This window comes from Gossypium hirsutum, chromosome D13, assembly GCF_007990345.1.
Source record: "Gossypium hirsutum isolate 1008001.06 chromosome D13, Gossypium_hirsutum_v2.1, whole genome shotgun sequence".
Lineage (NCBI taxonomy): Eukaryota > Viridiplantae > Streptophyta > Magnoliopsida > Malvales > Malvaceae > Gossypium > Gossypium hirsutum.
This window is the reverse complement of record NC_053449.1, coordinates 53327286-53349827: the sequence shown is the minus strand read 5'-3', so window position 1 is coordinate 53349827 and position 22542 is coordinate 53327286. Positions and strand designations below refer to the sequence as shown.

The 22542-nt window shown below is 35.1% G+C and overlaps 2 protein-coding genes across 5 annotated transcripts; both read right to left on the bottom strand.

Annotated features, from left to right (window-relative positions):
• Window positions 1–11709: 11709 nt before the first annotated feature.
• LOC107919889 (cationic amino acid transporter 8, vacuolar) lies at window positions 11710–16410 on the bottom strand. 3 transcript variants are annotated; one of them, XM_041109123.1, is made up of 3 exons: window positions 14191–16410; window positions 12120–12682; window positions 11710–12041 (listed from the first exon to the last, which is right to left on the bottom strand). In XM_041109123.1, exon 1 carries the CDS (start codon window positions 16039–16041, stop codon window positions 14317–14319), a length of 1725 nt encoding a protein of 574 aa, XP_040965057.1. In that variant the 5' UTR covers window positions 16042–16410; the 3' UTR covers window positions 11710–12041; window positions 12120–12682; window positions 14191–14316. The 3 variants fall into 3 exon arrangements, with proteins under 3 accessions (XP_040965057.1, XP_016704798.1, XP_040965058.1); XM_016849309.2 differs by having other exon boundaries at window positions 11710–12362; window positions 12526–12682; XM_041109124.1 differs by having other exon boundaries at window positions 11710–12682; window positions 14267–16410.
• Window positions 16411–16436: 26 nt separating this feature from the next.
• Window positions 16437–21982, bottom strand: LOC107919890 (ubiquitin carboxyl-terminal hydrolase 27). Of its 2 annotated transcripts, none has more exons than XM_016849310.2 (11): window positions 21701–21982; window positions 20640–20936; window positions 20288–20414; window positions 19921–20021; window positions 19603–19836; window positions 19300–19368; window positions 19032–19160; window positions 18549–18686; window positions 18324–18386; window positions 17862–18197; window positions 16437–17271 (listed from the first exon to the last, which is right to left on the bottom strand). In XM_016849310.2, the coding sequence occupies exons 2-11, from the start codon at window positions 20895–20897 to the stop codon at window positions 17005–17007; spliced, it is 1722 nt and encodes a 573-aa protein (XP_016704799.2). In that variant the 5' UTR covers window positions 20898–20936; window positions 21701–21982; the 3' UTR covers window positions 16437–17004. The 2 variants fall into 2 exon arrangements, with proteins under 2 accessions (XP_016704799.2, XP_016704800.2); XM_016849311.2 differs by lacking the exon at window positions 21701–21982 and adding an exon at window positions 21474–21579.
• Window positions 21983–22542: the final 560 nt, after the last annotated feature.

Here is a 22542-nt window from a genome sequence, read left to right as displayed (position 1 = left end):
ATGAGTTTTCTTTGTGGTGAGCTCTATGAGAAATATTATGGCATAAACTACATGGTATTAAGACAAGAATAGAGAGATTGGAATGCGCCAGAGTATATGGCGAACTCAAAGTATGGGCTAAATGGACTAGAAGAGCAAATGTAGGTAAGGGCTACATCTAGTAAAGTTCAAAAATGTGTCTTCTATCTATGTACTAAAGTACTAATGAAACCTCGAGGAAACGGTGACTTGGAGTATGTATGAAAGAACAATGGTATTTTGTCTGTATGGACCTCTAGAATGGGAATGGTGAAGGAATATTAAAAGTCTAAGGGAAAGAGTGTGAGTAATGTATCAAAGATGTAGAGGTAAAGCATGAATCAAAATAAGGTATGACATCTAAAGTATGAAGAGTGGAATTATGGAAAGGTAATTGCCATAAACAAATTGAAGGATAAGATCTGCAAGATAGTGGTCGAAACCTTAGATGCATTATGCAAGTACAACTCAAGTAGTTGGTGTGGGCCTCATTAAGTTCTCTCGAACTTATTTCTATATGTTATGTTTCAGGTGAGCTCTTAAGGATCTGCACCTAGAAGGACGATGCCAGGGCTACGTCAAAGGATTGGGAGGCGTATTATTATGCATACAGAGCAAGTTTGTTGGCGTGTTCAAGTCTGAATTGTTTATAGAAGTCTTTTACACGGAATAATTATAATAGGCCAAAACATCAAGTCAATCATAGTTATAAATAAATTATTTGTGTATACCAATTGAATTCTTGTATTATTCATACTTATGTATTTCTTAGAGAAATTTATAATTAAACAGTTGTAATCGAATGTAGATTTGTATAATTGAGTAAGCTACATATGTACTTGAGTAGTAACACCTAGATTCGGATCCGATTTATTGGATCGGGTTTGGAGTGTTACACATTATATGGTCATTTATATGAGAAACTTTGATTTGTGTATCATTTATCGATTAATACAGTTAAATAATGTCACATCAATAACATTGAAATACTAGTTACTAATAACATGATTAAAATAAACAAATAATTTCATATATCAATTTAAATATAGATCATGAAAAGGAAAGAATAATTTTGTACTAAAAAGTTTCACTCACAATTTGGATAGAATGAATTAAATTTCAATTTTTCAAACTTATTGTCTATTTAAAGTACATCAATAGGTGCCTAAGTGACTCTTTAAAACGACATCACTTTTCAAATTGCACTTTTTGGTTTCAAGAAACCATTCCAATCCAACCTTTTAAAAGTAACTATTGGATTCAATAATGCAACTTTTTGGTTTGGGAAGGCTCTCCGAAATGTTCATAATGCTTTTATTGGATAGAATCATTTTCAACTAATGTTTGAACAAAATGTCATCGCCATTCAAAACAAAAGTATCATATCAATCCATTGATAGATCGTTTTCCAATCGTGTATTTTTATTTCATCTATCTTCTTTCTTTCTTGCATAGTATATAATATATATTATATAATTTTATACCAAAAATAATTATGTTAAAATATTATGTAAATGATAAAATAGCATTTGATTTCTATCAAATAAATAATAAATGTGACAATCATACTTTTTGCATAATATATTAATTACAATATAAATCTAATTCATGCAACACAAGTAAAATAATAAATTTGACGTGCATTTTCTTGCGATAAAGATTTCTTCTAAATTAACATGTGACAAGATTATTGACTTGATGCAACCACATTTTTCGATATCCATCCTCATAGTACCATGCTTGTACAAACTCGCCTTCATTAATTTCTCAGAATTTGCGAAAACAGAACCTTAAAATTGTTTGAGCTTTGGGATAAAATAAACTTATGAGAGATTAAGGAAGGCTTCAAGGCGTGTATCAATGTCACTATCTTTAAGGTTCTATTTGCCCCCACCTATATTTTAGTGTGCAGAAGAGTTACAAGCAAATGAACCTCGAAGGATACAATAAAACCCAATGACTATCGACATTTTACACTAAAAAAAATAATCCACTGAGCATTGAGTTAAGCATAGCGAGAGTATCAATTTCTATAAAGAATCTATGTTGTAATTCTTTATAGAACAATCCAAGAATAATAGAATATAGAGAAAAATCAAAAGGAACAAAAGTTTCTATATTTAGGGTGTCCAACAAATGAAATTTGACTCCTATTTATAGGAGTTCTCATGTCTCTTCATAGAGACATAACTATCCAAATAGATAGTCACATCTTTTAGTAATAAATATAATTATTCAATATATGTCTACTTGAATAACTATGACCCTTTATTATTAATTAAGTGATGTAACTTTTAGTAAGAATAGACAAAAACTTATCATCATGAATAGTGACAACTTTTGGTTAATAAAAAGTAACGTAACTTTTGGATCATTTATAATTTTTCGATTATAACTATTGAAATGTTATAAATATTTAGAAAAATGTTCCAACAATTCTTATCTCAAGCTTTATCCTTATCTTTTAATCCTTTTACTTAGAGACCAATTTGATTGTTTTACTTGTATATAAAAACCTTTATTCGAAATTCAAAATGAAAGGTTTTATCTTGGATAATGTTTCAATTCAAATGATATTTTAGCTACTGGAAGTTATTAGAGAAGTTGTCATATTTTGGTTATAAATAGGCAACATTGATGCATGTGTCGAATGTATCTTGGTAGAGTGCTTTTGCTCTATTATCTTGTGTAATTGTTGCTAACATTCATTTTTTATTTTGCACTTTTTATATAGGCTTTTCTCGAAGAGCTGAAAACTGTAGTAAGTGAGGTGATTTGGGTGACAGATTGTAACAAGTCGAGGATATCTATTGGGTTATAATTGCTTCTTGTGTAAGGGTAGATTAAATTTTAGTCGATAAATTTCTAGATCGATTGTTGAATAAACCATTTACTATGCAAGACTCTACAAAATAAAATTATTATTTAAATTGTGTTAACAAAGCTTATGCATCTATTTCTCTCTTTACCTTATTTTCCTATTGTCTAGGTTATCCAGTCTTGTTCCAAAATGTGTTTCAACATCTGTTGGAAGATTGAGTTAGGACAAGAAGCAAACTTGGTTGTTTCATTTGATGCTTAATAATTCATTTTATATAAAATTCGAATCTTGTAGTGATATTGTGTATTTATATTCTATTACAAGTTAATTATTTTTCTTATATCTTATAACAATTATATCCATATAGCATCTAAAATTAAATAATAATAATAATAAACCCTGAAAAAGACGAATAAGATCTAGTTAGTCAAAACAAGTTTGATGCTCGCGTGAGCCGACATTTTTGCATATTAAATCAGAAGATCTTTTGGAACCTCTTTTTGTGTGTCTCAATCTTTTTCCCTATGTGTGAATATAAATATTTTATTTTCTTTGGGGGACAGAACTTTCTACAATTATATTTCTTTTTAGAGTTTTATCCAAAACATTTTAAACGATGTTTATGAAAGCTTTCTTCGTATTCTTTCACATGAATCATATAAAGATTTTCTTTTTCTTTTTCTTTTTCTTTTTTTAAATTTCAAGAGCAAATAGACCAGAAAAAAAGTGTCTGGGGTTATTATTATTATTATAGTGAGTGGCTACCCACTTCATCTTACTGTTCTATCTTCCTTCCTTTTTCTCCTTCAGAACTTTTGGGTTCTTTTTTTTGGTTCATCAGTCAGTTTAAAATACATGCACACCTACTGTACCATTAAAGGCTAGTCAAACAACATCATCCACAATTGATATATCTACTGGTACAAAGGAGGCAGCAATCTAAGAATAAAAGAATTAAAATTCCTATCTCCAATCTATTAAAAACCAACTTTTAAGGACGGTTGCATAAATCGATTAAATTGAGTTACAAATTCACTGGTTAGTCAGATGAGTTGAAAATGTAAAGATTCTCCTTTTAACAGCCTATTACCATATTTATCTTATTGAACTTTAATGAATTTCTGAATTTCATTACAAATTTGAATAACAAAAAGGTTCCATATATTATTTTAGAGATTCAATCACTTTTTTTTTCGTACAATGTTTTGCTATGAAAAGAGAAAAAATTAAAAAAATAAAAAGGGAAGTGCAAAAGAAATAGATAAGTGTTGGATTTTGCCAAACCCCTTGAAGTGGAGGGAGTCGAGCAAAATGATCCATCTTCACCTTAAACAAGAAAATACAAAGTGGTGGCTTGCTTTTACATCTCATTACTGATAAAATGTATATAATACCCTGAATTGGGAATAACATAAATTTATCAGATAAAACATTTGCTTCTTTGATCATTCATTCACCTAGTTCTATGGTCAAGCATCACAAAAGCAGCAGGCTGATAAGACATGACATGACTTGGACTTTAATCACCACTTAGCTGAGGAAGATGGGCATTAATGAATCAATAATTGCTGCATTAAGCCAATAAATCCTGCTTTCAAAGTTAACCATGTTGAAAGCCATGTTTCACTATGAAGAAAGTTTATCCATCCAAGGATCCCTTGTATTGTGGAAGGACATGCAAGAAAGTAAAAATTTAATTTCAGAAATGCATGGAGAACCTAGCATTAGCAACATAAAGTGCAGATCAATGATGAAGATGTAGACTGTTCACCAACTATTGCATTTCAAAGCTCTGGTTTAAGTTACCACCACATGATAAATATTTTTTTTCTATTTGAATAAGTGCATTAAAAGGTTTCAATATTTATTGCAGCAAGATGACAGAAATAGAGGGCCTTCCGTGCAGACAAAGAACCTCCAATGCCATTGGATCAGTTATCAAATCAGACAGAAATTCAACCCAACCATTAGGACTTAAGAGAGACAGCATGCTATAAAAATAAGCACGAGTTGCAATTTGCAATTCGCAAACCTTTACATTCTCTGACTTCAGAATCAATCACATCCCAACTTTCTGACAAAGAGAAGCAGTGCAGCCACCACATATCTAGAACGCATTCATCACATCAATGAATAAGAAGGAACACACAGTAAAAGTAAAAGTAAACTTCTCTCCCTCCCCCTCCTACTCCGTATTCCCTTCTCATCTTTTTTTCTTTCTTTATCTTTGCCCTCCCAGTTCTACATCAATTAGCCCATGTATAAAACGAAACAACAGTGACTGAATGTTAAAAGGTGGCAACATAGCAGCATGATGCAAATATCCATGGTGTAATTCAGTTGTAGAGCTTTTGTAATAGTTGACTTTTGCTAATTTGATTGTAATCCTTTTTTGTTTGATCAGCTAAGGTTTAATCATGTGCTTAGCTGATTTAGTAGTCATTTAGGTTGTCTTTAAGCTGATTTAACATCTTGGATACTTGCACAAGCAAGCTTTGTTTTTTACCAATGTAATTGAAATACGTATGTACATGGTTTTTTGCTTATTCAAGTAATGAAGTTAATCTTTTCTTCATCCAAGATCCGGATTTTTCTTTTGTTTTTCATCTTTCAAACACAAAATTTTGTTTTTGATCTTTAGTTATTGATTTAAAACTCAACAAATGGTATCAAGAGTCTGTCATCTTTGAAGGCCTTTGCTGTGTGTTGGTTTGTGTTGATTCTTTGAGTGTTTCGTGCTTGAAAGAAAAGAAACAGAAGCTGTCTTTGTTGGCTTGTTTAGTTGTTGCAAAAGGATGAGTTTTTCACCACGACCACCTGTCTTTGCTGGTGAAAACTACAACATTTGGGCTGTGAAAATGAAGACATATCTGCAGGCTCATGACCTTTGGAGTGTTGTTCTAACTAGCACAAAGCCACCACTTCTGAGAGCTAATCCAACTATAGCTCAAAGCAGGCAACACAATGAGAACAGTGCCAAAAAGTATAAGGCTATGTCATGCCTTCAAAATGGAGTTTCAGATGTGATCTTCACAAGAATAATGGCTTGTGACACTCCAAAGCAGGCCTGGGACAAACTTAAGGAAGAGTTTTAGGGGTCAAACAAGACTAGGCAGCAGCAGCTGATCAACTTGAGAAGTGACTTCAAGAATCTGAGGATGAAGGAGTCTGAGACCATCAAGTAGTATGCTAACAGGATTATGGCCACAGTCAAGAACAGAAGACTGTTTGGAGATGAGTTTATTGACAAGAGGATAGTTGAAAAGTTCATTACTACTCTACCAGAGAAGTATGAGTCAAAAATCTCTTCTTTGGAAAACTCAAGGAACCTATCAGCTATACCCTTGACAGCGCTGATAAATGCTCTCTATGCACAAGAGCAAAGAAGAGCAAACAGAATGGAGGAGCATTTTGAAGGAGCTTTTCAGGCCAAGAGCAGAGAAAGCTTAAGCTTGAGCTTAAGTTACAAAGGCAAGAAGCCTTAGACAGAAAAGAAAAAAAAGGGAAGAAGGATGCTGCTAAAAAGAAGTTTCCACCATGCACTCATTACAAAAAAGCCACTCACATAGAAAAATATTGCTGGTACAGGCCTGACATTCAGTGTAAAAGCTACAAGCAATTAGACCACATTGAAAAGGTTTGCAAGAATAAGGTAAAAACACAACCACAGCAGCAAAATCAAGCTCAAGCTGCTGAGGATGTGCAATCTCAAGAAGAGCATGTCTTTACTGCCTCCTGCTTTGCAAGTTTAAACAAAGTTAGGAAAATCGGTTGATTGACAGTGGCTGCACTTATCACATGGCTTCAAATAAAGGCATGTTTAAAGAGCTAGACACCAGCCTTGTGTCCAAAGTTAGAATTGGGAATGGTGAGTTCATAGAGGCCAATGGCAAAGGCAAGGCTATGATTTGCACTCAGTCAGGTAACAAAACCATTTCAGAAGTTCTTTTTGTACTTGACATTAACTAGAATTTGCTCAGTGTTGGTCAATTGTTGGAGAAGGGGTACTCTCTTATCTTTGAAGATAAGGCTTGTGTAATCAAAGATCCCTCTAATCAAGTGCTAGTGACAGTAGCCATGCATGATAGATCTTTCATTTTAGATGTGAATCAGCTAGAAGCAAAGGCACATATAACTCTAGCTGATGAATCATGTTTGTGGCACAAGAAGCTAGGGCATGTAAACTATAAGTCACTAAGTTTGCTGCACAAGATGAGTCTAGTTGAAGACATGTCCAAGATCGAGCCTAGGAAAGATGTTTGTGAAGTCTGTTAGTTTCGCAAGTAGACCAGATTGCCTTTTCCTATCAACAAGGCTTGGAGAGCTCAAGAGAGGCTCCAACTGGTTTATACTGACATTTGTGGACCCATGAAGACTTCCTCATTGAATGGCAACAGGTATTTTGCATTGTTCATCAATGATTGCACCAGATTTTGTTGGATGAGCTTTCTGAAACAAAAGTCAGATGTGGTTGACTTCTTCTGCAAGTTCAATGCACTGGCTAAGAATCAAGCCAGTTGCAAGTTGAAGATTTTGAGGTCAGATAATGGGATTAAGTATGTGTCTCAAAAGTTTCAAAATATTTGTGATGAAGTTGGAATTCAACACCAATTAACCACCATCTACACACCACAGCAGAATGGTGTTTGTGAAAAAAAGAATAGAATTGTTCTTGATATAGCCAGGTGCCTATTGTTTGAAGGCAAAATGCCTAACATTTTTTGGGCTGAGGTAGTAAATACCTCTGTGTATTTGCTAAACAGGCTGTCAACTAATGCAGTCAAAGGCAAAACACCATTTGAAGCTTGGTTTGGACACAAGCCAACTATCTCACACTTGAAAATGTTTTGTTGCATATGCTATACACTAGTGCCAGCTGAGAAAAGAACTAGGCTAGAGAAGAAGTTGGCTACAACAGTGTGAAGAAAGGGTATAGGATCTTTGATCCATCTACTAAAAGGATTATTGTGAGTAGGGATGTGAAATTTAATGAAGAGAGCTGTTGGAAATGGGATGAAACAGATGCAAGTTTGTCTGAGCAAGACCAGCATGATCTTGATTGACAGCATGATCTTGACTGGCAGCATGCTGAAATTAAAATTGAAACTGAGAATGATTATGATGATGCACCTGTTAGAGGCACTAGAACCTTAATGGACATCCATGAGAGGTGTGGTATGACCATTGTTGAGCCTTCCTACTTTGATAAGGTTGCAAAAGAAAGTTGTTGGAAAGAAGCAATGGAGGCTGAATTGAGGATGATCTACAAAAAGGACACATGAGAGCTGGTTGATAGACCAGCAAACAGAAGATTCATTGGTGTAAAATGGGTGTTCAGGACCAAACACAATGCAGATGGGTCACTGAACATGCACAAAGCTAGGCTGGTTGTGAAGGGGTACAGTTAGCAGCATGGTATCGATTTCTTTGAAATCTTTACACCAATTGCAAGGTTAGACACCATAAGGTTGTTGTTTGCCTTGGCTGCTCAAAAGTAGTGGAAGTGCATCAACTAGATGTTAAATCAGCTTTTCTGAATGGATTTCTCAAGAAAGAGATTTTTATTGAGCAACCTGATGGATTTAAGGTCCCTGGTGAAGAGCATAAGGTCTACAAGCTTAAGAAGGCTTTGTATGGCCTAAAACAGGCTCCAAAGGCATGGTATGACAGGATTGATGCGTACTTGTCAAGGCTGGGGTTCGAGAAGAGCATTAGTGAGCCTATACTCTATGTGAAAAAGGCTGAAAAGGAAATCATGTTGATTGTGTCTCTTTATGTGGATGACTTGTTGGTTACTGGTTGTAAAGGTAAGTTGATTGAAGAATTCAAGAAGTAGATGCAAGATGTTTTCGAGATGACTGATTTAGGCTTGATGACCTACTTCCTTGGTATGGAAGTGAATCAAAGTAAGCATGGTATTTTTATAAGCTGGCAAGATTTTGCATTGAATGTTTTAAGCAAGTTTTGCATGACAAATTGCAAGCCTGCTAGCACTCCTGTAACACTAGAAGAAAAACTCTCAAGCAACAGTGATCAAGATCGTGTGGATGAGAAGAGCTACAGAAGTCTGGTTGGTTGCCTACTTTACTTGACAGCAACAAGGCCAAACATCATGTATGCAGTTAGCCTTTTATCGAGATTCATGCATTGCTGCAATGAAGCTCATTTTAAAGCTGGTAAAAGAGTCTTAAGGTATGTCAAAGGGACCTTAAGCTATGGAGTGAAGTTTGAAAGAGGTGAGGAGCTGAAGCTAAGCTATTCAGACAGTGACTAGGCTGGCTCAGCTGATGATATGAAGAGCACATTGGGCTACTTCTTCACTCTAGGTTCAGGAGTTTTTTATTGGAGCTCTAAGAAACAACAGACAGTAGCTCAATTCACTACAGAGGCAAAGTATATTGCAGCTGCTACTGCTGTTAATCAAGCCATTTGGCTTAGGAAGCTTTTGTGTGACTTGAATGTTGATCAAGAGGAAGCAACATAAATCAAAATAGATAATCAATCAACTGTTGCTATTGCCAAGAATCCTGTTTTTCATGGCAAGACCAAGCATTTCAAGATTAAGTATCATTTTGTAAGAGAGGCTGAATTGTCAAAGGAAGTCAACTTAATTCATTGCTACTCGGAGTTTCAGCTTGCAGACATTCTGACCAAGCCACTAGTTGCTACAAGATTCGAGTATTTGAAGAAGGAAATTGGAGTTTGCTGCTTTGTAGCCAAGGAGGAATGTTAAAAGGTGACAACACAGCAGCAGCATGCAAGTAACCAAGCAACACAGCAACAGCATGCAAATGTCCATGGTGTAATTTGGTTGTAGAGCTTTTGTAATAGTTGACTTTTGCTAGCTTGGTTGTAATCTTTTTTTTGTTTGATCAGCTAAGGTTTAATCATGTACTTAACTGATTTAGTAGTCATTTAGGTTGTCTTTAAGCTGATTTAACAGCTTGGATACTTGCACAAGCAAGCTTTGTTTTTTACCAATGTAATTGAACTACTTATGTATATGGTTTTTTGCTTATTCAAGTAATGAAGTTAATCTTTTCTTCATCCAAAATCCGGATTTTGTTTCTGTTTTCCATCTTTCAAACACAAAACTTTGTTTTTGATCTTAGTTATTGATTTAAAACTCAACACTGAACAAGACATTCCATCAAGAATAACTTTAATTATAGTCACTAACTGACATACATGACAGATGCTATGAATGTTGAATGAGCAGCTATGAATGTTGAATGAGCAGCGCACTTTATAGCCACACGATGCAGTTCAAGCTTTGCCCAATTACCAGCTCAACATAATAATTTCTTCGTGGAAGAAGAATAACAAGATAGAGTAGTTTGTGCCCATGCCAACCCTCAAGGAACTAGCCGCACTAGAGTCAAATCCCATCTATCAACAGTGTATCATGGTTAGTGCTAAACCGAAATCATAACCAAATTGAAAATTCATTAGTGGTGTAGCCATAATTGCAATTATCTTCTATATATGACACTAAATCTGCAGCAGCATGGAAGAGCCCTTGAGTTTTTGCGTAATGAAGGAAACAAAATCTGAAAGTCCCAACTCAATATCATTATGATCACTGATAGTGCAGCGGTAAATGTACAATCAGTTCAACAGTCTATGAAATATCAGTATGCCGGTTTAGTACATTGGAAAGTAATTCACATAGACCACGCAACCCGTGTATTAGTGTCATCTTCATGTTATTTTCCTATGCCGTAATCATGTTTAAGGTGTTATATAAATTTTGACAAGTTAACAATTCATGTTGTATAGATTTTGATATATTCGTCTTTCCTGTCTTGTTCATGTTACTGTTTTGTGTCTTGCCATGTTCTCTATCGTATTTTAGTGTGTGTTTTCCTGTCGTGTCTAAAATTTCTAGATCTAGTATCACACGCTTAGTGAAAAGAAAGGAACCACATTCAAGGTCTGACGAAACAGTGCTAAAGATAGAACAGTATGAGTTCAACAGATATCCACTAACACCTATTCAACCTACCAGTCAAGTGCACTACATCAACAACGGGGGGCTACCATTTATCATAAACTTTCTCAACTGATAAGGAAGCATTTTCCTCTTATCTTGTCGGACTAATTTTTCGCTTGCAGAACAAATCATAAAGTTTCTAGAAAGAATAATTAGGATATTAGGCATTAGAATATAGAGTTTGTTCCAGTTTACAAAATTCATAGGATAGGAAGAGGAAGGTTGGGGTATGGGAAACATGAAGCCTTGCAGTTTTTAAGTTCATCCCCCTCTATCTTGTTGAAACATTTGCAAATATTTATTCATAAACACACATATTAAAAGATGTCTCTATAAATAGACATAAAAATTCCTATAAATAGGAATGAGATTATATATTGCTCAGTACTTAGTGGACTATTCTCGTCACTGCAAAACGCAAATAGTCATTAGCTTCATTATATCCTCAAGGTTAATTTGCTTGAAACTCATTTGCACACCAAAAATGGGTGGGGACGAATATAACCTTAAAGATAGTGGCTTGATACACGCCTTGAAGCATTGTCCTATTTTTTTTTTTCTATTTGCGTTCCATTCATGTATTCGAGATTTTCCTCACCAAAAATTTGTACTAACATATCTCAGACTCAATAGAAAACTACTCAAGACTAAAGTGTTACAAATTCCGTCATTCGCTCCTCTTGTTGGCAAGCAAAAGAAGTACACTTGCAGAAGTAAACAACAGCTCACGCTCTACTTTATTTTTATTTTTACTTTTCACTATTCTTATGATATTATGCTTACAGGAGTAAGCAACGGTAAAACAACTGTACTAATACGGAGAGAAAAGAACTCTTCCGTCATTAATGACGGTTTGACGCATAGAATCTTTTTGCACTTAAAGTAAAACCTTGATGGGAAGATTAGTGATTATTTTTAGTCAAAGTGCTCGGTACAACATCTAGTGGCTCCCCTCAGTATCTGGTGGATCAGATACAGAAAAAACCATGTTTACATAATCACGTTACGTGAAGGTTTAAGATAATTAATCACAAGAGTTCCTAAGAACATTATGCATGGACAAATTCTATGAATCTCAACTGCTGCTATAAATTTTAGAAAAAGAAATCTCATTAAATGCTATGGAATGCAATTAAACCTGGGATTCATGCTTCAGTTCTTTGTTCCTATGTAGAAGGGCATCCGTAGAGGGACCATTTTCTTGTCATCCTAAGTGAGTTTCAAGAGTCAAAAAAAGGAAGTTGTACTACAAAGAGTGAATTTTACATGTAGTAAATGAATGATTACATTGTACTAATTTTAACAGCATGGACTTGCTCAAGGAGAACAGAAACAATAATACCCAACACCTTGACCAGAACCGAGGACGTATAAATAAAATTATGCTTGACTGATGCAGTGGATTAACTTGGATAGCTTCGCCTATCCCCAAGCTCCCTGATGAAATAGAACAAAATATATGGCCAGCCTGAGGCTATATGTTATATTTTTCAAACCGCAAAAAATCATGCCAGGAAGATGACTGCATGTCTGCATCTCAAAAAGATCAGTTTCATAAAAACAAATACACAACTGATTGGTGTAGAAACGTTAAAATCAAAGATAAGCTAGATCACTAAACTCGAGGTTTAAACAAAGGAGGCTTCATATGTGGATTTATATTAAAGTTGAATGTTGAAAATTCAGAACTCACTGATTGTTCTTTCCAGAATGGGACCATTTCATTTTCTTGTATAGTTCATGACATGCAACTAATAGTCTTCTTCAACACTAGCTGGAGAACAGAATAAGAGATCCTTCTCCAAGAACCATTAATTCTTGCATGAATTTCAAGGTGAGAACCGATAGTACTGCAGAAGTAGCAAAACATGTCAATCAATATCCTGAGTAAGACCAATAAAAGTATCTTAATCATCTAAACCACCAGAAAATATGTTACACCACCAGACAGGGATCTAGTTCCCATTAAAACTCCACAACACTGATAACATGTAGAGATCCAACAAATTTACTTCTAGACTGAGTCTCTACTGTTTGCTGAAAAAGAAAAGTACATATATACTAAATGCATTTCAGCTCTATATATCACCATTTACCAGAAGAAACTTTTAGAACACTCGCAATGCTTTGTGCTGGGTCAACTATGCTTTTAGGATCAAGTTCAGCATCGCTAACTAGCCATAAAATCTGAAGCCTTTATCTATTTTCTCTTGCAATTATATAGCGTTTTAAAAAAAAAAATTAGCAAGGGGTCCATAAGTTCCATGGTAACAAAAAGAGAGATTATTCCAGGATCTCTAAAATAGAAGCAAAGAACTTATAAGAATACTGCAAGATCAATTTATAAAGTCAAGATTATGGCTAAAACATAATAACACCAAACAAGCCTTCGCAATAGCTGCTATTGAGACAATGAAATCCCCAATTACCAAAATAGCTAAGGGTGCAGACCTGCTGGTGCTAGACCCCAAAATGTCAAGATCAAAACAAAAAAAACAATAAACAAGACTATGCTCTGGTAAAAAACCATTAAAATTCGAGTTAGAAACACTCCTAAGCAAATTACTTATGGAAGTCCAAGTAAATCTAAAACCCCAATGAGGTATCCAAGCAAGAAAACCAGCGAGGAAGCAAATGAAGTTGCAGTTATGAGGGATCTAATTTAGGGAGGCAGGACAATATAAACAATGTGGTTTTGCAGTCCATCATTTGCGAATCTTTCAAGAGGAATCTAGCTAGTAGAAGAACAGTCATTTCCAATAGAGAAGACAGACCAGATAAAAATGATTCGAGCCAATTTTCCTAGATGAAGCTGAAAAGATGTCATTCGATTAATTCTCCTCTCTTTATGCATCATGGTTAGCACTAGAGCATAGTCATCACAGATTCAAAGTACCAAGTCTAATGCCATATTGTTTAATAAAACACCATTCCGTGAAACATGGTCATAATGGGTCAACCTGCATGAGATTAGTATAGCTACAGCAGCACCTGTTGAAACTTTTGTTAGAATAGCTACATCCGATGGTCTTAATACTGTAGTGATCACAAGAAAACTAAACCTACAACAATGTATTAAGTCATGTAAGATCAGGTATTCATTGAGAGAGAGAGAGAGAGAGAGATCCATTGCAATTAATCTAGAAAGCATTATGATGGGAGAGTAACAGATTCCCTAATTGAATGGGCAAACAATAGAAATCCTAATTGGCAGAGTGCTTTTTAAATATATACTTGCAGTTTTGGAAACATTATGGATGAAGAATAGACAGAGTTCAGTAAAAGAAAACAAGAAAGTGTGAAAAAAGTGCAGAAATGAAAGCGGTATATTACACCAGAAATTTATATAACAACTTACACAATATCCAATCATTGTCAGTGACAAGTGACAGTACTAGGAATGTATAAACTAGTAAAAAAGCTGTACCACTCACTACTGCATTAATTGTTCATCAGGTTACAGCTTTATTTACCCTCTTCAGTTTTAGGCACTTAATTCATTTTGGTGAGCCACATCATAAGTGGCATGAAGACCAACAAGCAGGTAGTACACTATCATTACTGCACTGCAAATGATAAACCTCAAAATTGCTGTAAGACCCAAAGATCCTATGAGAAACAAGTTCATCACAATTGACAAAGATGGCAACCAAGGAACAAGTGGAACTCCCCAGACCTTTGGAACACGCTGCTTGGAAAGAAATGCCATGCCCAAAGTCCCAAAGAACCATAGCAATCCAGCCGCAGTGTACCCAAGCCATCCTCTCTCATTTGAATTCCAAAGTGCTGAAACTCCAATTGAGGAACCAATAGTAATGAATAAGCACATGAGAAATTTTACCAAATCATTCTTCGGAGTAACATCTTTCACATAATATCGTCTCACAAGCAATGCAACAGCTATTAGCATAAAAATGAAGAGTGTGCTGAAAGACAAAACACTTGACAAAACATCTAAACTAGAGAACAATGCAACAATAGCACTAATCAGAGTCACCAGCAGTGTAGCATATACAGGAGTTCCAGTTTTGGGATGAATCAAAGCAAAAAAAGGAGGAATCATATGAGCTCTAGCAATCTGAGTCGTGTATCGAGCTTGCCCAAGAGATCCAACCAACAAGCTTGTTGTCATTCCCTTAAGTGCACATATGCTAACCAAATACTTGGCCCAATTCATCCCAATTTGTTCAAAAACAACAGAATATGCAGCATTTACATCAATCTCAGTATACTTCACCATCATGGTCAATGCTAAAGCCATCAAGCAATAAACCACCGTAATTCCAGACATGGAACCAACCAACCCAATTGGTATATCCCTAGAGGGTTTCTTAGTCTCCTCAGCCATATTTGCCACCATATCAAAACCTGTATAAGACCAATAAACCACAGCAGCGGCCCTGAAAACCCCTTCTACCCCATACGGAAAAAACGGTTCCAGATTCGAAGTTTTTGCATGAATAAACCCGAAAACTATAACAAAGACAATCACCGCACCACTAACCAAAGAAGCAATCCAATTCAACCAAGACGTCCTCTTAGTTCCACTCATTGCTATCCCATTAGCAACCAAAAGTACCACAACAGCAAGTGGATCTAAAAGGTTAAATCCTACAGGCAAAGAATCAACCTTAATTCTCAAAAAGTCAGAATCATTCTTAATCATACTAGCAAAATAAGAAGACCATGATCTTCCTAATCCAGCAGCTCCGACTAAAGCTTCTAAAAGAATATTACCAGCAGCTATAAATGCAACGAAATCACCTAGTTCAACACGAAGATACGAAAACGAACCACCAGCTACTGGAATCTCAGCTGCAAATTCAGTGTAACAAAAAACAGATAGCAATGCTGAAAGCCCAGATATAGCATAGGACAAAACAATAGCTGGACCTGCATTATTGTGAGCTTCTTGGCCTGTTATGACAAATATGCCAGAACCAACAACAGAGCCAAAGCTGAGCCAAATAAGGTCCCACCAGGTTAGACATTTTTGCATGGGGTTTTCACTTACTTTTTGAAGGGTTACAAGCTCGTCGGTGGAGGAGGAACGTGCTAAGAGACGGTCACTGAGACGAGGACAGGTTTGGGAAAGTGCTGTTTTGTAAGATGACAAGGTTTGAAACGAGGTTTCTGGGAAGAAGTCCGTTTTGCTCCATCTCCAGTAGCTTCTTTTAGTTGTTGAAGAAATTGGTTTTTCCTCAGCCATGGAGATTCAAATACCCAAAAAAGAATCGACAGAAATAAATGATAACAGATTGATCTAGAAGTACGGACAAGAGGTGATCTGGGAACTTGGAAGAATACGGATGTGATAATATGGGAAGTGCTGAATTTGAGATATATGGTAACAAGAGATTCACTATAATCAGGAATCAGGATTAACGACTGCTACACAAAGATTTCGTTCGCACATGTCGTAAAGGAAATCAGGTATACGCTACTGTACATGTATCCATCATAATTGGGCAGATTATATGTCATTTTCAAGTCGGAACACATTGTAATTTTTTTATCATTTTGAGCTTAGATTGAGAGTTCAGAATAAATTCGCGAAGCAACCCAAGGTTGCTGTTTCTTGATATCAAGATATAAATTAACCCATCTCACTAACATGTTGACATGCTTTACTAAGAATAGTGTTCATAAGCTGACAGTGCATGAAATTACAACCCAAACACCCAATTATTTACCATCACGAAGTTTGGCAAAATCAAGTTGGAAAATCCCTCACAAAAAGGCAATTGCATTGAATCTCCTAAGAGTGTAAACATATTCCAACTAGCTCGTAACATTTTCCTTTAGAAAAAAACACAAACAACGATATGAAGCGGCAAATGTTGCATTTATAGCAAGAGCAAGAACCCTTGGACCATCCATCCTTCCTGTTAGTTCAGCTGTTTGCCCTTCACAATGAAATGATAGGTTTAGAGTGGAGAGGTTCAGTTTCAAGGTATAATCTCCAAACAAGCTATGCTTCTTCCACAGTTACTCCAGGAAAGGGTCGATCCCAATTAGTTGATCACAATCAATTCTCAGTAGGCCTCTCACAAGCACCATATCAACACTTTAATGTTACAATTTGCAATTATGATGCTAGAAGTAGCTTTTGAGAGAAATGAGATGGAGAGTTTGGGAGATCATAAGTATACGAGTAGGCATCATTTCAGTCTTATACGATCCTCTCATAGAAAAGTAAGCTTGCTTCTGCAGCTAAAACATCCTTCTCGGAGACACTACATACTTGAGAATCTGAAATGCAGAACCACTTGGTTGTAGCAGGCTCGGAGTATTCATCAGAATCTTCCTCATCAGATTTAGTTCTCATACTTCTGTAAACAGTGTAATGCCCACCTCCAGGTCTCCCAAAGTGCTCCACAACTGAAGCAAGTCGGTATAATTTAGTTTCTGAAGGAGGTAACTTGCTGGTCAAACTTACCTGCATAAAAATATACACCCAATATAGACAGCCGTCAGCCCTTACTCAATCATGAATCCCAAATCTAATGTGTAGCATATAGTAAGTAAGTTGGCAAAACAAACTTAGTTTTGGAACTTAATCATGAAGCTTTTTCCTCCTAAACCAAGTTAAGAAACAGACGCTTATATGCAAGGAAGGAGTCATAATTTTCAAGAAAGAGGTTTGGAGTGAATCACATGCAACAAAAGATCTCCAACAAATTGTTTCCTTGGCACTTCATTCATGCAATTTCACAGTTTATCAATGATGAGAAGGGAAAAAGAAATCAATGCTTCTTGCAGAAAACATGCAAAAAAATAGTAGCAATAATACCAAAAAACGAACATAAGGAGAACTATCATCACACAAATGGTAAACTGCCATTTACAAATGAGAACCACGTCAAGAAGCTTCTAAAGCTCTGACACCTTAACACAATTTACAAGACGTGCTTTAAAAGCATTAAAATTTAACCTTTTAGTGAACCAACAAAGATAGTTATTAATATATGTTTGCTCAAAATTGCATAACAACCTACATATGACCAGATTAGTAATTATTCAACCAACCTTGTCATTATGTTGCTCATGCATGTCTATGTTGGAGGCCTTTGAACAGCCATCAGTTGGGTACAGCTTACTCTTCTCAGGCAAAGATTCTCCGGGGGAAGTAGTACATTGAGAGCCGTTTGCAACTAATATTTCTGAAGAGACCTTTTCTCCTGTTGGTTTACTGATGCGATTGAGAATGCTTTCATATTGGGCATTGATAAGGTTGAGATGAGGCCTTGTCTTTTGATTTTGCAGCTTCAGTTGCCCTTTATGGACCCCTTCCCAGTTCGTTATTTCCACCTTAGTAGTCATGAATGGTGACAGGTCTAAAATCAATGGAAAAGCAATATGGCCCTGCATTCATTAAGGCATGATTTTATGACAAACAATTCTCATTTAAATTTTAGCAAAGACATACAAGCAAGAATTACTTTCTTAGGAAACCATGCTGTGAGACTGATTAACAAGCAAGGAAACTACCTGAAGCTTGATTAGTTCCCCGACCTCGTTAATTGAAGCACGTTGTAGATGAAGACATAGAATCTGCAAGTGTATGATCAAAAAATAAGCACCCTAGGAGATCAAACAAAATATTCATGCAGAGAGAGCCTACAAGAATAGAATCATTGTTATGACCCTAAACAACATATTGACACATTAGAAGCAAATTGAACTTTGTTAGAAGCAAGATATCAATATTAATACCTTTGGACAACGAGCAATACATAGCTGCTTTAGAGTATTAGAAAAGTTATTTGACCAGGGTAGATTTTCTAGACAGCAAAAACTACGACAATCACAGGATTCTTCTGCACTGCATCTCTTCAACTTTTCAATCTCAATCTGATTTCAACGTTCAAACATTAGGTTTATAAGAATATGCAGCAATTAATTGCATTGATAACCAAGAAACTGAAGAATCAGACTCAGGCAACATGCTAAGAATACAGCAGATTCCCCCACACACAAAGAAAATGAGATAACCAGTAGGAATGTGGATGGTATCAGGATAACACTTTTAAGATAGAGATAAGTAAGAAGATCATATGTATGAAGATTCTATACAGGAGTTGGTATTCAACATAGGATCAGTTTAGGATATTTGGATTTAACAATAATAACATTTTTGTCATCTAGTAAATAGAAAACAAGCTAATTCTTAAATTACCGGACTAGAAAAGGCATCACCTCATTTGCTCCTTTACACGATAAAAACTTTATTGCAGCACTGTGCCAACAATGGCTGCAGTAGTAATTCTCAAGTTTTTCAGCAAGGACAAACTGCCATAAGCAATCCTCCAAGGTACATCCAGCCATCTAGTGTTGCATTGAAGAAACTTGCATTAGAGTTAAAAGGAGGGTCCACAAAGTTATAAAAAGAAAATTTTCCAAGAAGCTATGGGCTTAAGCATGCATAATTAAAATTATCAAAAAGCAAAACCTTTAGTTAACATACAATGGTGGAAGCACCATAAAGCACTGGAAAAAGGGGCAAGCTGTGAAAAAATTGAAAATCCAAAGAAATCTGCAATGTTAAATAAAAGAAGTATTAGAAATGCCAAAAGGAAAAGGGCAGGTTAGACAAAAATTTTATAAATACTTTCTTAATTCCAGATTCTCAAATGTGGCTAAGTCATAAAAATGAATCACAATAATGCATTTGTTAATGTTCAAACATAGCCAACCAATGGTTTTGCTTACACAAACAAATGCAAAGGAAGAGAAATTATAAAGATGCATCCTACAAGGGAATAAGAACCTGATATGAACAACTGCGGCAAGATAAAATGCTACCAATTATACCATCAAAAGGTCCAAGATAGTGTTGCTGCCATCTTTTCTGCTCATTCTGAACCTCCTTCCTCTCTGGAGTTAGAATCCTACTAGTTTGCGAAGCAAAAATATCTGCTAGAGTACTTTGATTGGGAAGATATATATCAGAAAATTCTTCTCTTAGTGAAGACAAAAGATGGAGAAACGCTTCAGCTGCATCCTGCATGTAGAAGTAACATACGAGATAAATTACACTCTAGATGGTGTCAACTGTATTGCTAAAATATTGAGAAAACAAACACACCTGCTGGCTTGTTAAATCAAAATTTTGAATATAAAGCGACAATGCACTCATAACTTTATGTGGGCTTAATGCGACTCTCCTTTCTCCAGCCATGCCTAATTCTGCAAATTTGGAGTATATATATATAGCACATGCTGTGATGACCACATTGAATTCAGTCTTTAAGGAGTTTGACAAGGTCAAATGTGTATCTGATCCTCAACTAAACTAATCCTTAGAAACAAAGATGAAGTACCTTATTATATGCCTTGGTCATTAGAGAAACAAGAAAATACTTACAGACAACAGTTTAGTAATTAGTGCATTAAAATCTGTAGATATAGAAGTTTTAAAGAAAGCAAAACAGTTCACCAAGTTCTGATGTTACCTTCTAAGAGATCAGATAAAGTAATTGTAAGTGGCAGGCTTTCACCCTGTCTGTCAACTAGTGTTGATTCACATTCGTCTAGTATCTTCTGAAGAAAAGACTGAAAATATGAGCAGCTAGCCAGAGCCTGGAATATTGCAGATTCAAGAACCCAAAATGAACAGAATTTCAACATAATTTTCCTTTAATGAAAAATGAGCATCAAGAAAATGTTCAGACTAAACAAAAAACAAAGAATCAAGACTCAAGTTGTAATTAATTTTTTATTTCCTATTTTTTGTTCTCTTTTTCTTAGCAAACACAAAGACTCTAAATAAAAACAAAAATACCCACTTGCTTAAAGGAATCGAACCTGCAATATTACATTCAAGAAGCAGTTATTGCCAAGATTTTGCAACCCAGGAACTAAGCATAACTTCTCCAAATGTTTTTTTCTCTTTTCCCCCAATTTACCATCTCTTATTATAGCCAATACAAAACCAACAACTCCCACTAAACCAACCACAGATATATGAAACCCAAAATCAGCAGCCCATCTCATATGCAACAAAGCTCTATAACCATGTTTCCAATTGCGGATTATTGCCCTCATACTAGTTTCTTGTTCCATATCCTTTCTGTTACTGACAGAAAAGCCTACAAGTTAATTCTGAAAAAATAAACAAAAAAATAGATTTGTTAAATAAATGGATGAAAACCCAAATTCAAATTTTAGTAAAAGCTGCAGCATAAACTCCAAAAAAAAGAAAGATGCTAAGCTATGCATAATTGAGAGAATTTTTAGAACAATCATAGGAATTTGTATTCATATGCAAAAAACATAACGAAACCTTAAAATTGTGGATTAATTGCAACTTTGCAAGTTACACAAGACCACAAAAACCTACTAACTTGAATTTAAGGCCTAAAATGAAAAGGAAGAACTTAGCAAATAAAATGATTCACTATAAAACGGATGTTCTCAAAACAAAACGTCATATCCATATAACTTATAAACCATAATTTTCCCTAACAAATATTGCTAAACTTCGACAATAAACAAACGCTAAATCCTTTTATTTCCTCGACTTCCCTATCTAAGCCTACAGCAAAACAACTGCTATAAAATCAAAGTTCCTACATGAGAACTTTTCAAACTCATTTAATCAACATGGATGAGAATTTTACATTATTAAAAATATCATACCCGGTCAATAAATTAATAGCAAAGAAAGAAACCCTTTTGCAACAACTAAAAAGGAAAGAGGGAAAAAGAAAAACCCAGTTTTAAGCCAAAAGAATTCCATCAAATCAAGCTACTATTTCTAATGTCAACCGCTAGTCAGTTTAAGTCAAACCCAACAACCAAACCTATACTAAAATAGAAGTTTTTTTTTTTAATTTGATGAAGCAAAAACAGGAAAGAAATTATACCAGGGGTTCATCAATCACCGAGTTGGAGACTCTGGGGATTTGAGTTTTTGGAAAAAGTGGAAAACAGAGCTTTGAAATAGAGCTTGGGGCAGCGATGAAAAAAAAAGAATCAAAGAAGAAGGAAAAAGTAAAGCAAATTAAAATGGTTATGGAAGCTTTGGTAATGGCGGCCGAAACAGAAACATCGGGTACGAATTGCGTTGTTGAGCGGGGAGTAAGACCGTCGTTGAGCAACCCAAGGAGCTTTGGCTGTTGGGTAGAAAAAGTATTACTATCAATCTTATTTTGATCTAATTCTCTTGAAGGTCATTATATTTTACGGAAATTTGAATAATTGTCAGTAAAATATTTTTCGTAAAATAATTTTGAAAAAATATTTTACCTTTTTGTAAAATAATTTATTGGAAAATATTTTCTGGTATTTAATTGAATCTGTGTAAAATATTTTCGGCTGTTTGGTAGATTTCCTGGAAATATTTTCCGAAAAAATTGTTTTTACATATATTGATATATATTAATAAATTTTTATATTTTAAATTATTTTTACATATATTGCAATGATTTATTTATAATAATACTCAATTATTAAGCTGCAATATTAATCGTTATAAATTGAAAAAAACTAATATCAAATAAATTGTTTGTAATTGTGTTAAAAAAACAAGTATTGAATAATTAAAAAAACAAGTTACTGGAAAATCGATAAACAGAAGCAATTTTCTACCGGAAATGAAGGAAGGAATGAAGGAGGCGATAAAGAGGAAAGCACGGAAAATGTCTTACGGAAATTGAAAGGGTAAGACATTTTCCCTAAAATGTAACACATTTTCCCTTGTTTTGGA

Coding starts and splice junctions, on each gene's coding strand:
- LOC107919890 (XM_016849310.2), bottom strand. CDS start 20,897: ATGGAACAAGAAACTAGTATGAGGGCAATAATCCGCAATTGGAAACAT. Junction 20,022..20,287: donor TTTATCTGATCTCTTAGAAG/GTAACATCAGAA, acceptor CCAAATTTGCAG/AATTAGGCATGGCTGGAGAA. Junction 18,387..18,548: donor GTATTGCTCGTTGTCCAAAG/GTATTAATATTG, acceptor ATACACTTGCAG/ATTCTATGTCTTCATCTACA.
- LOC107919889 (XM_041109123.1), bottom strand. CDS start 16,041: ATGGCTGAGGAAAAACCAATTTCTTCAACAACTAAAAGAAGCTACTGG.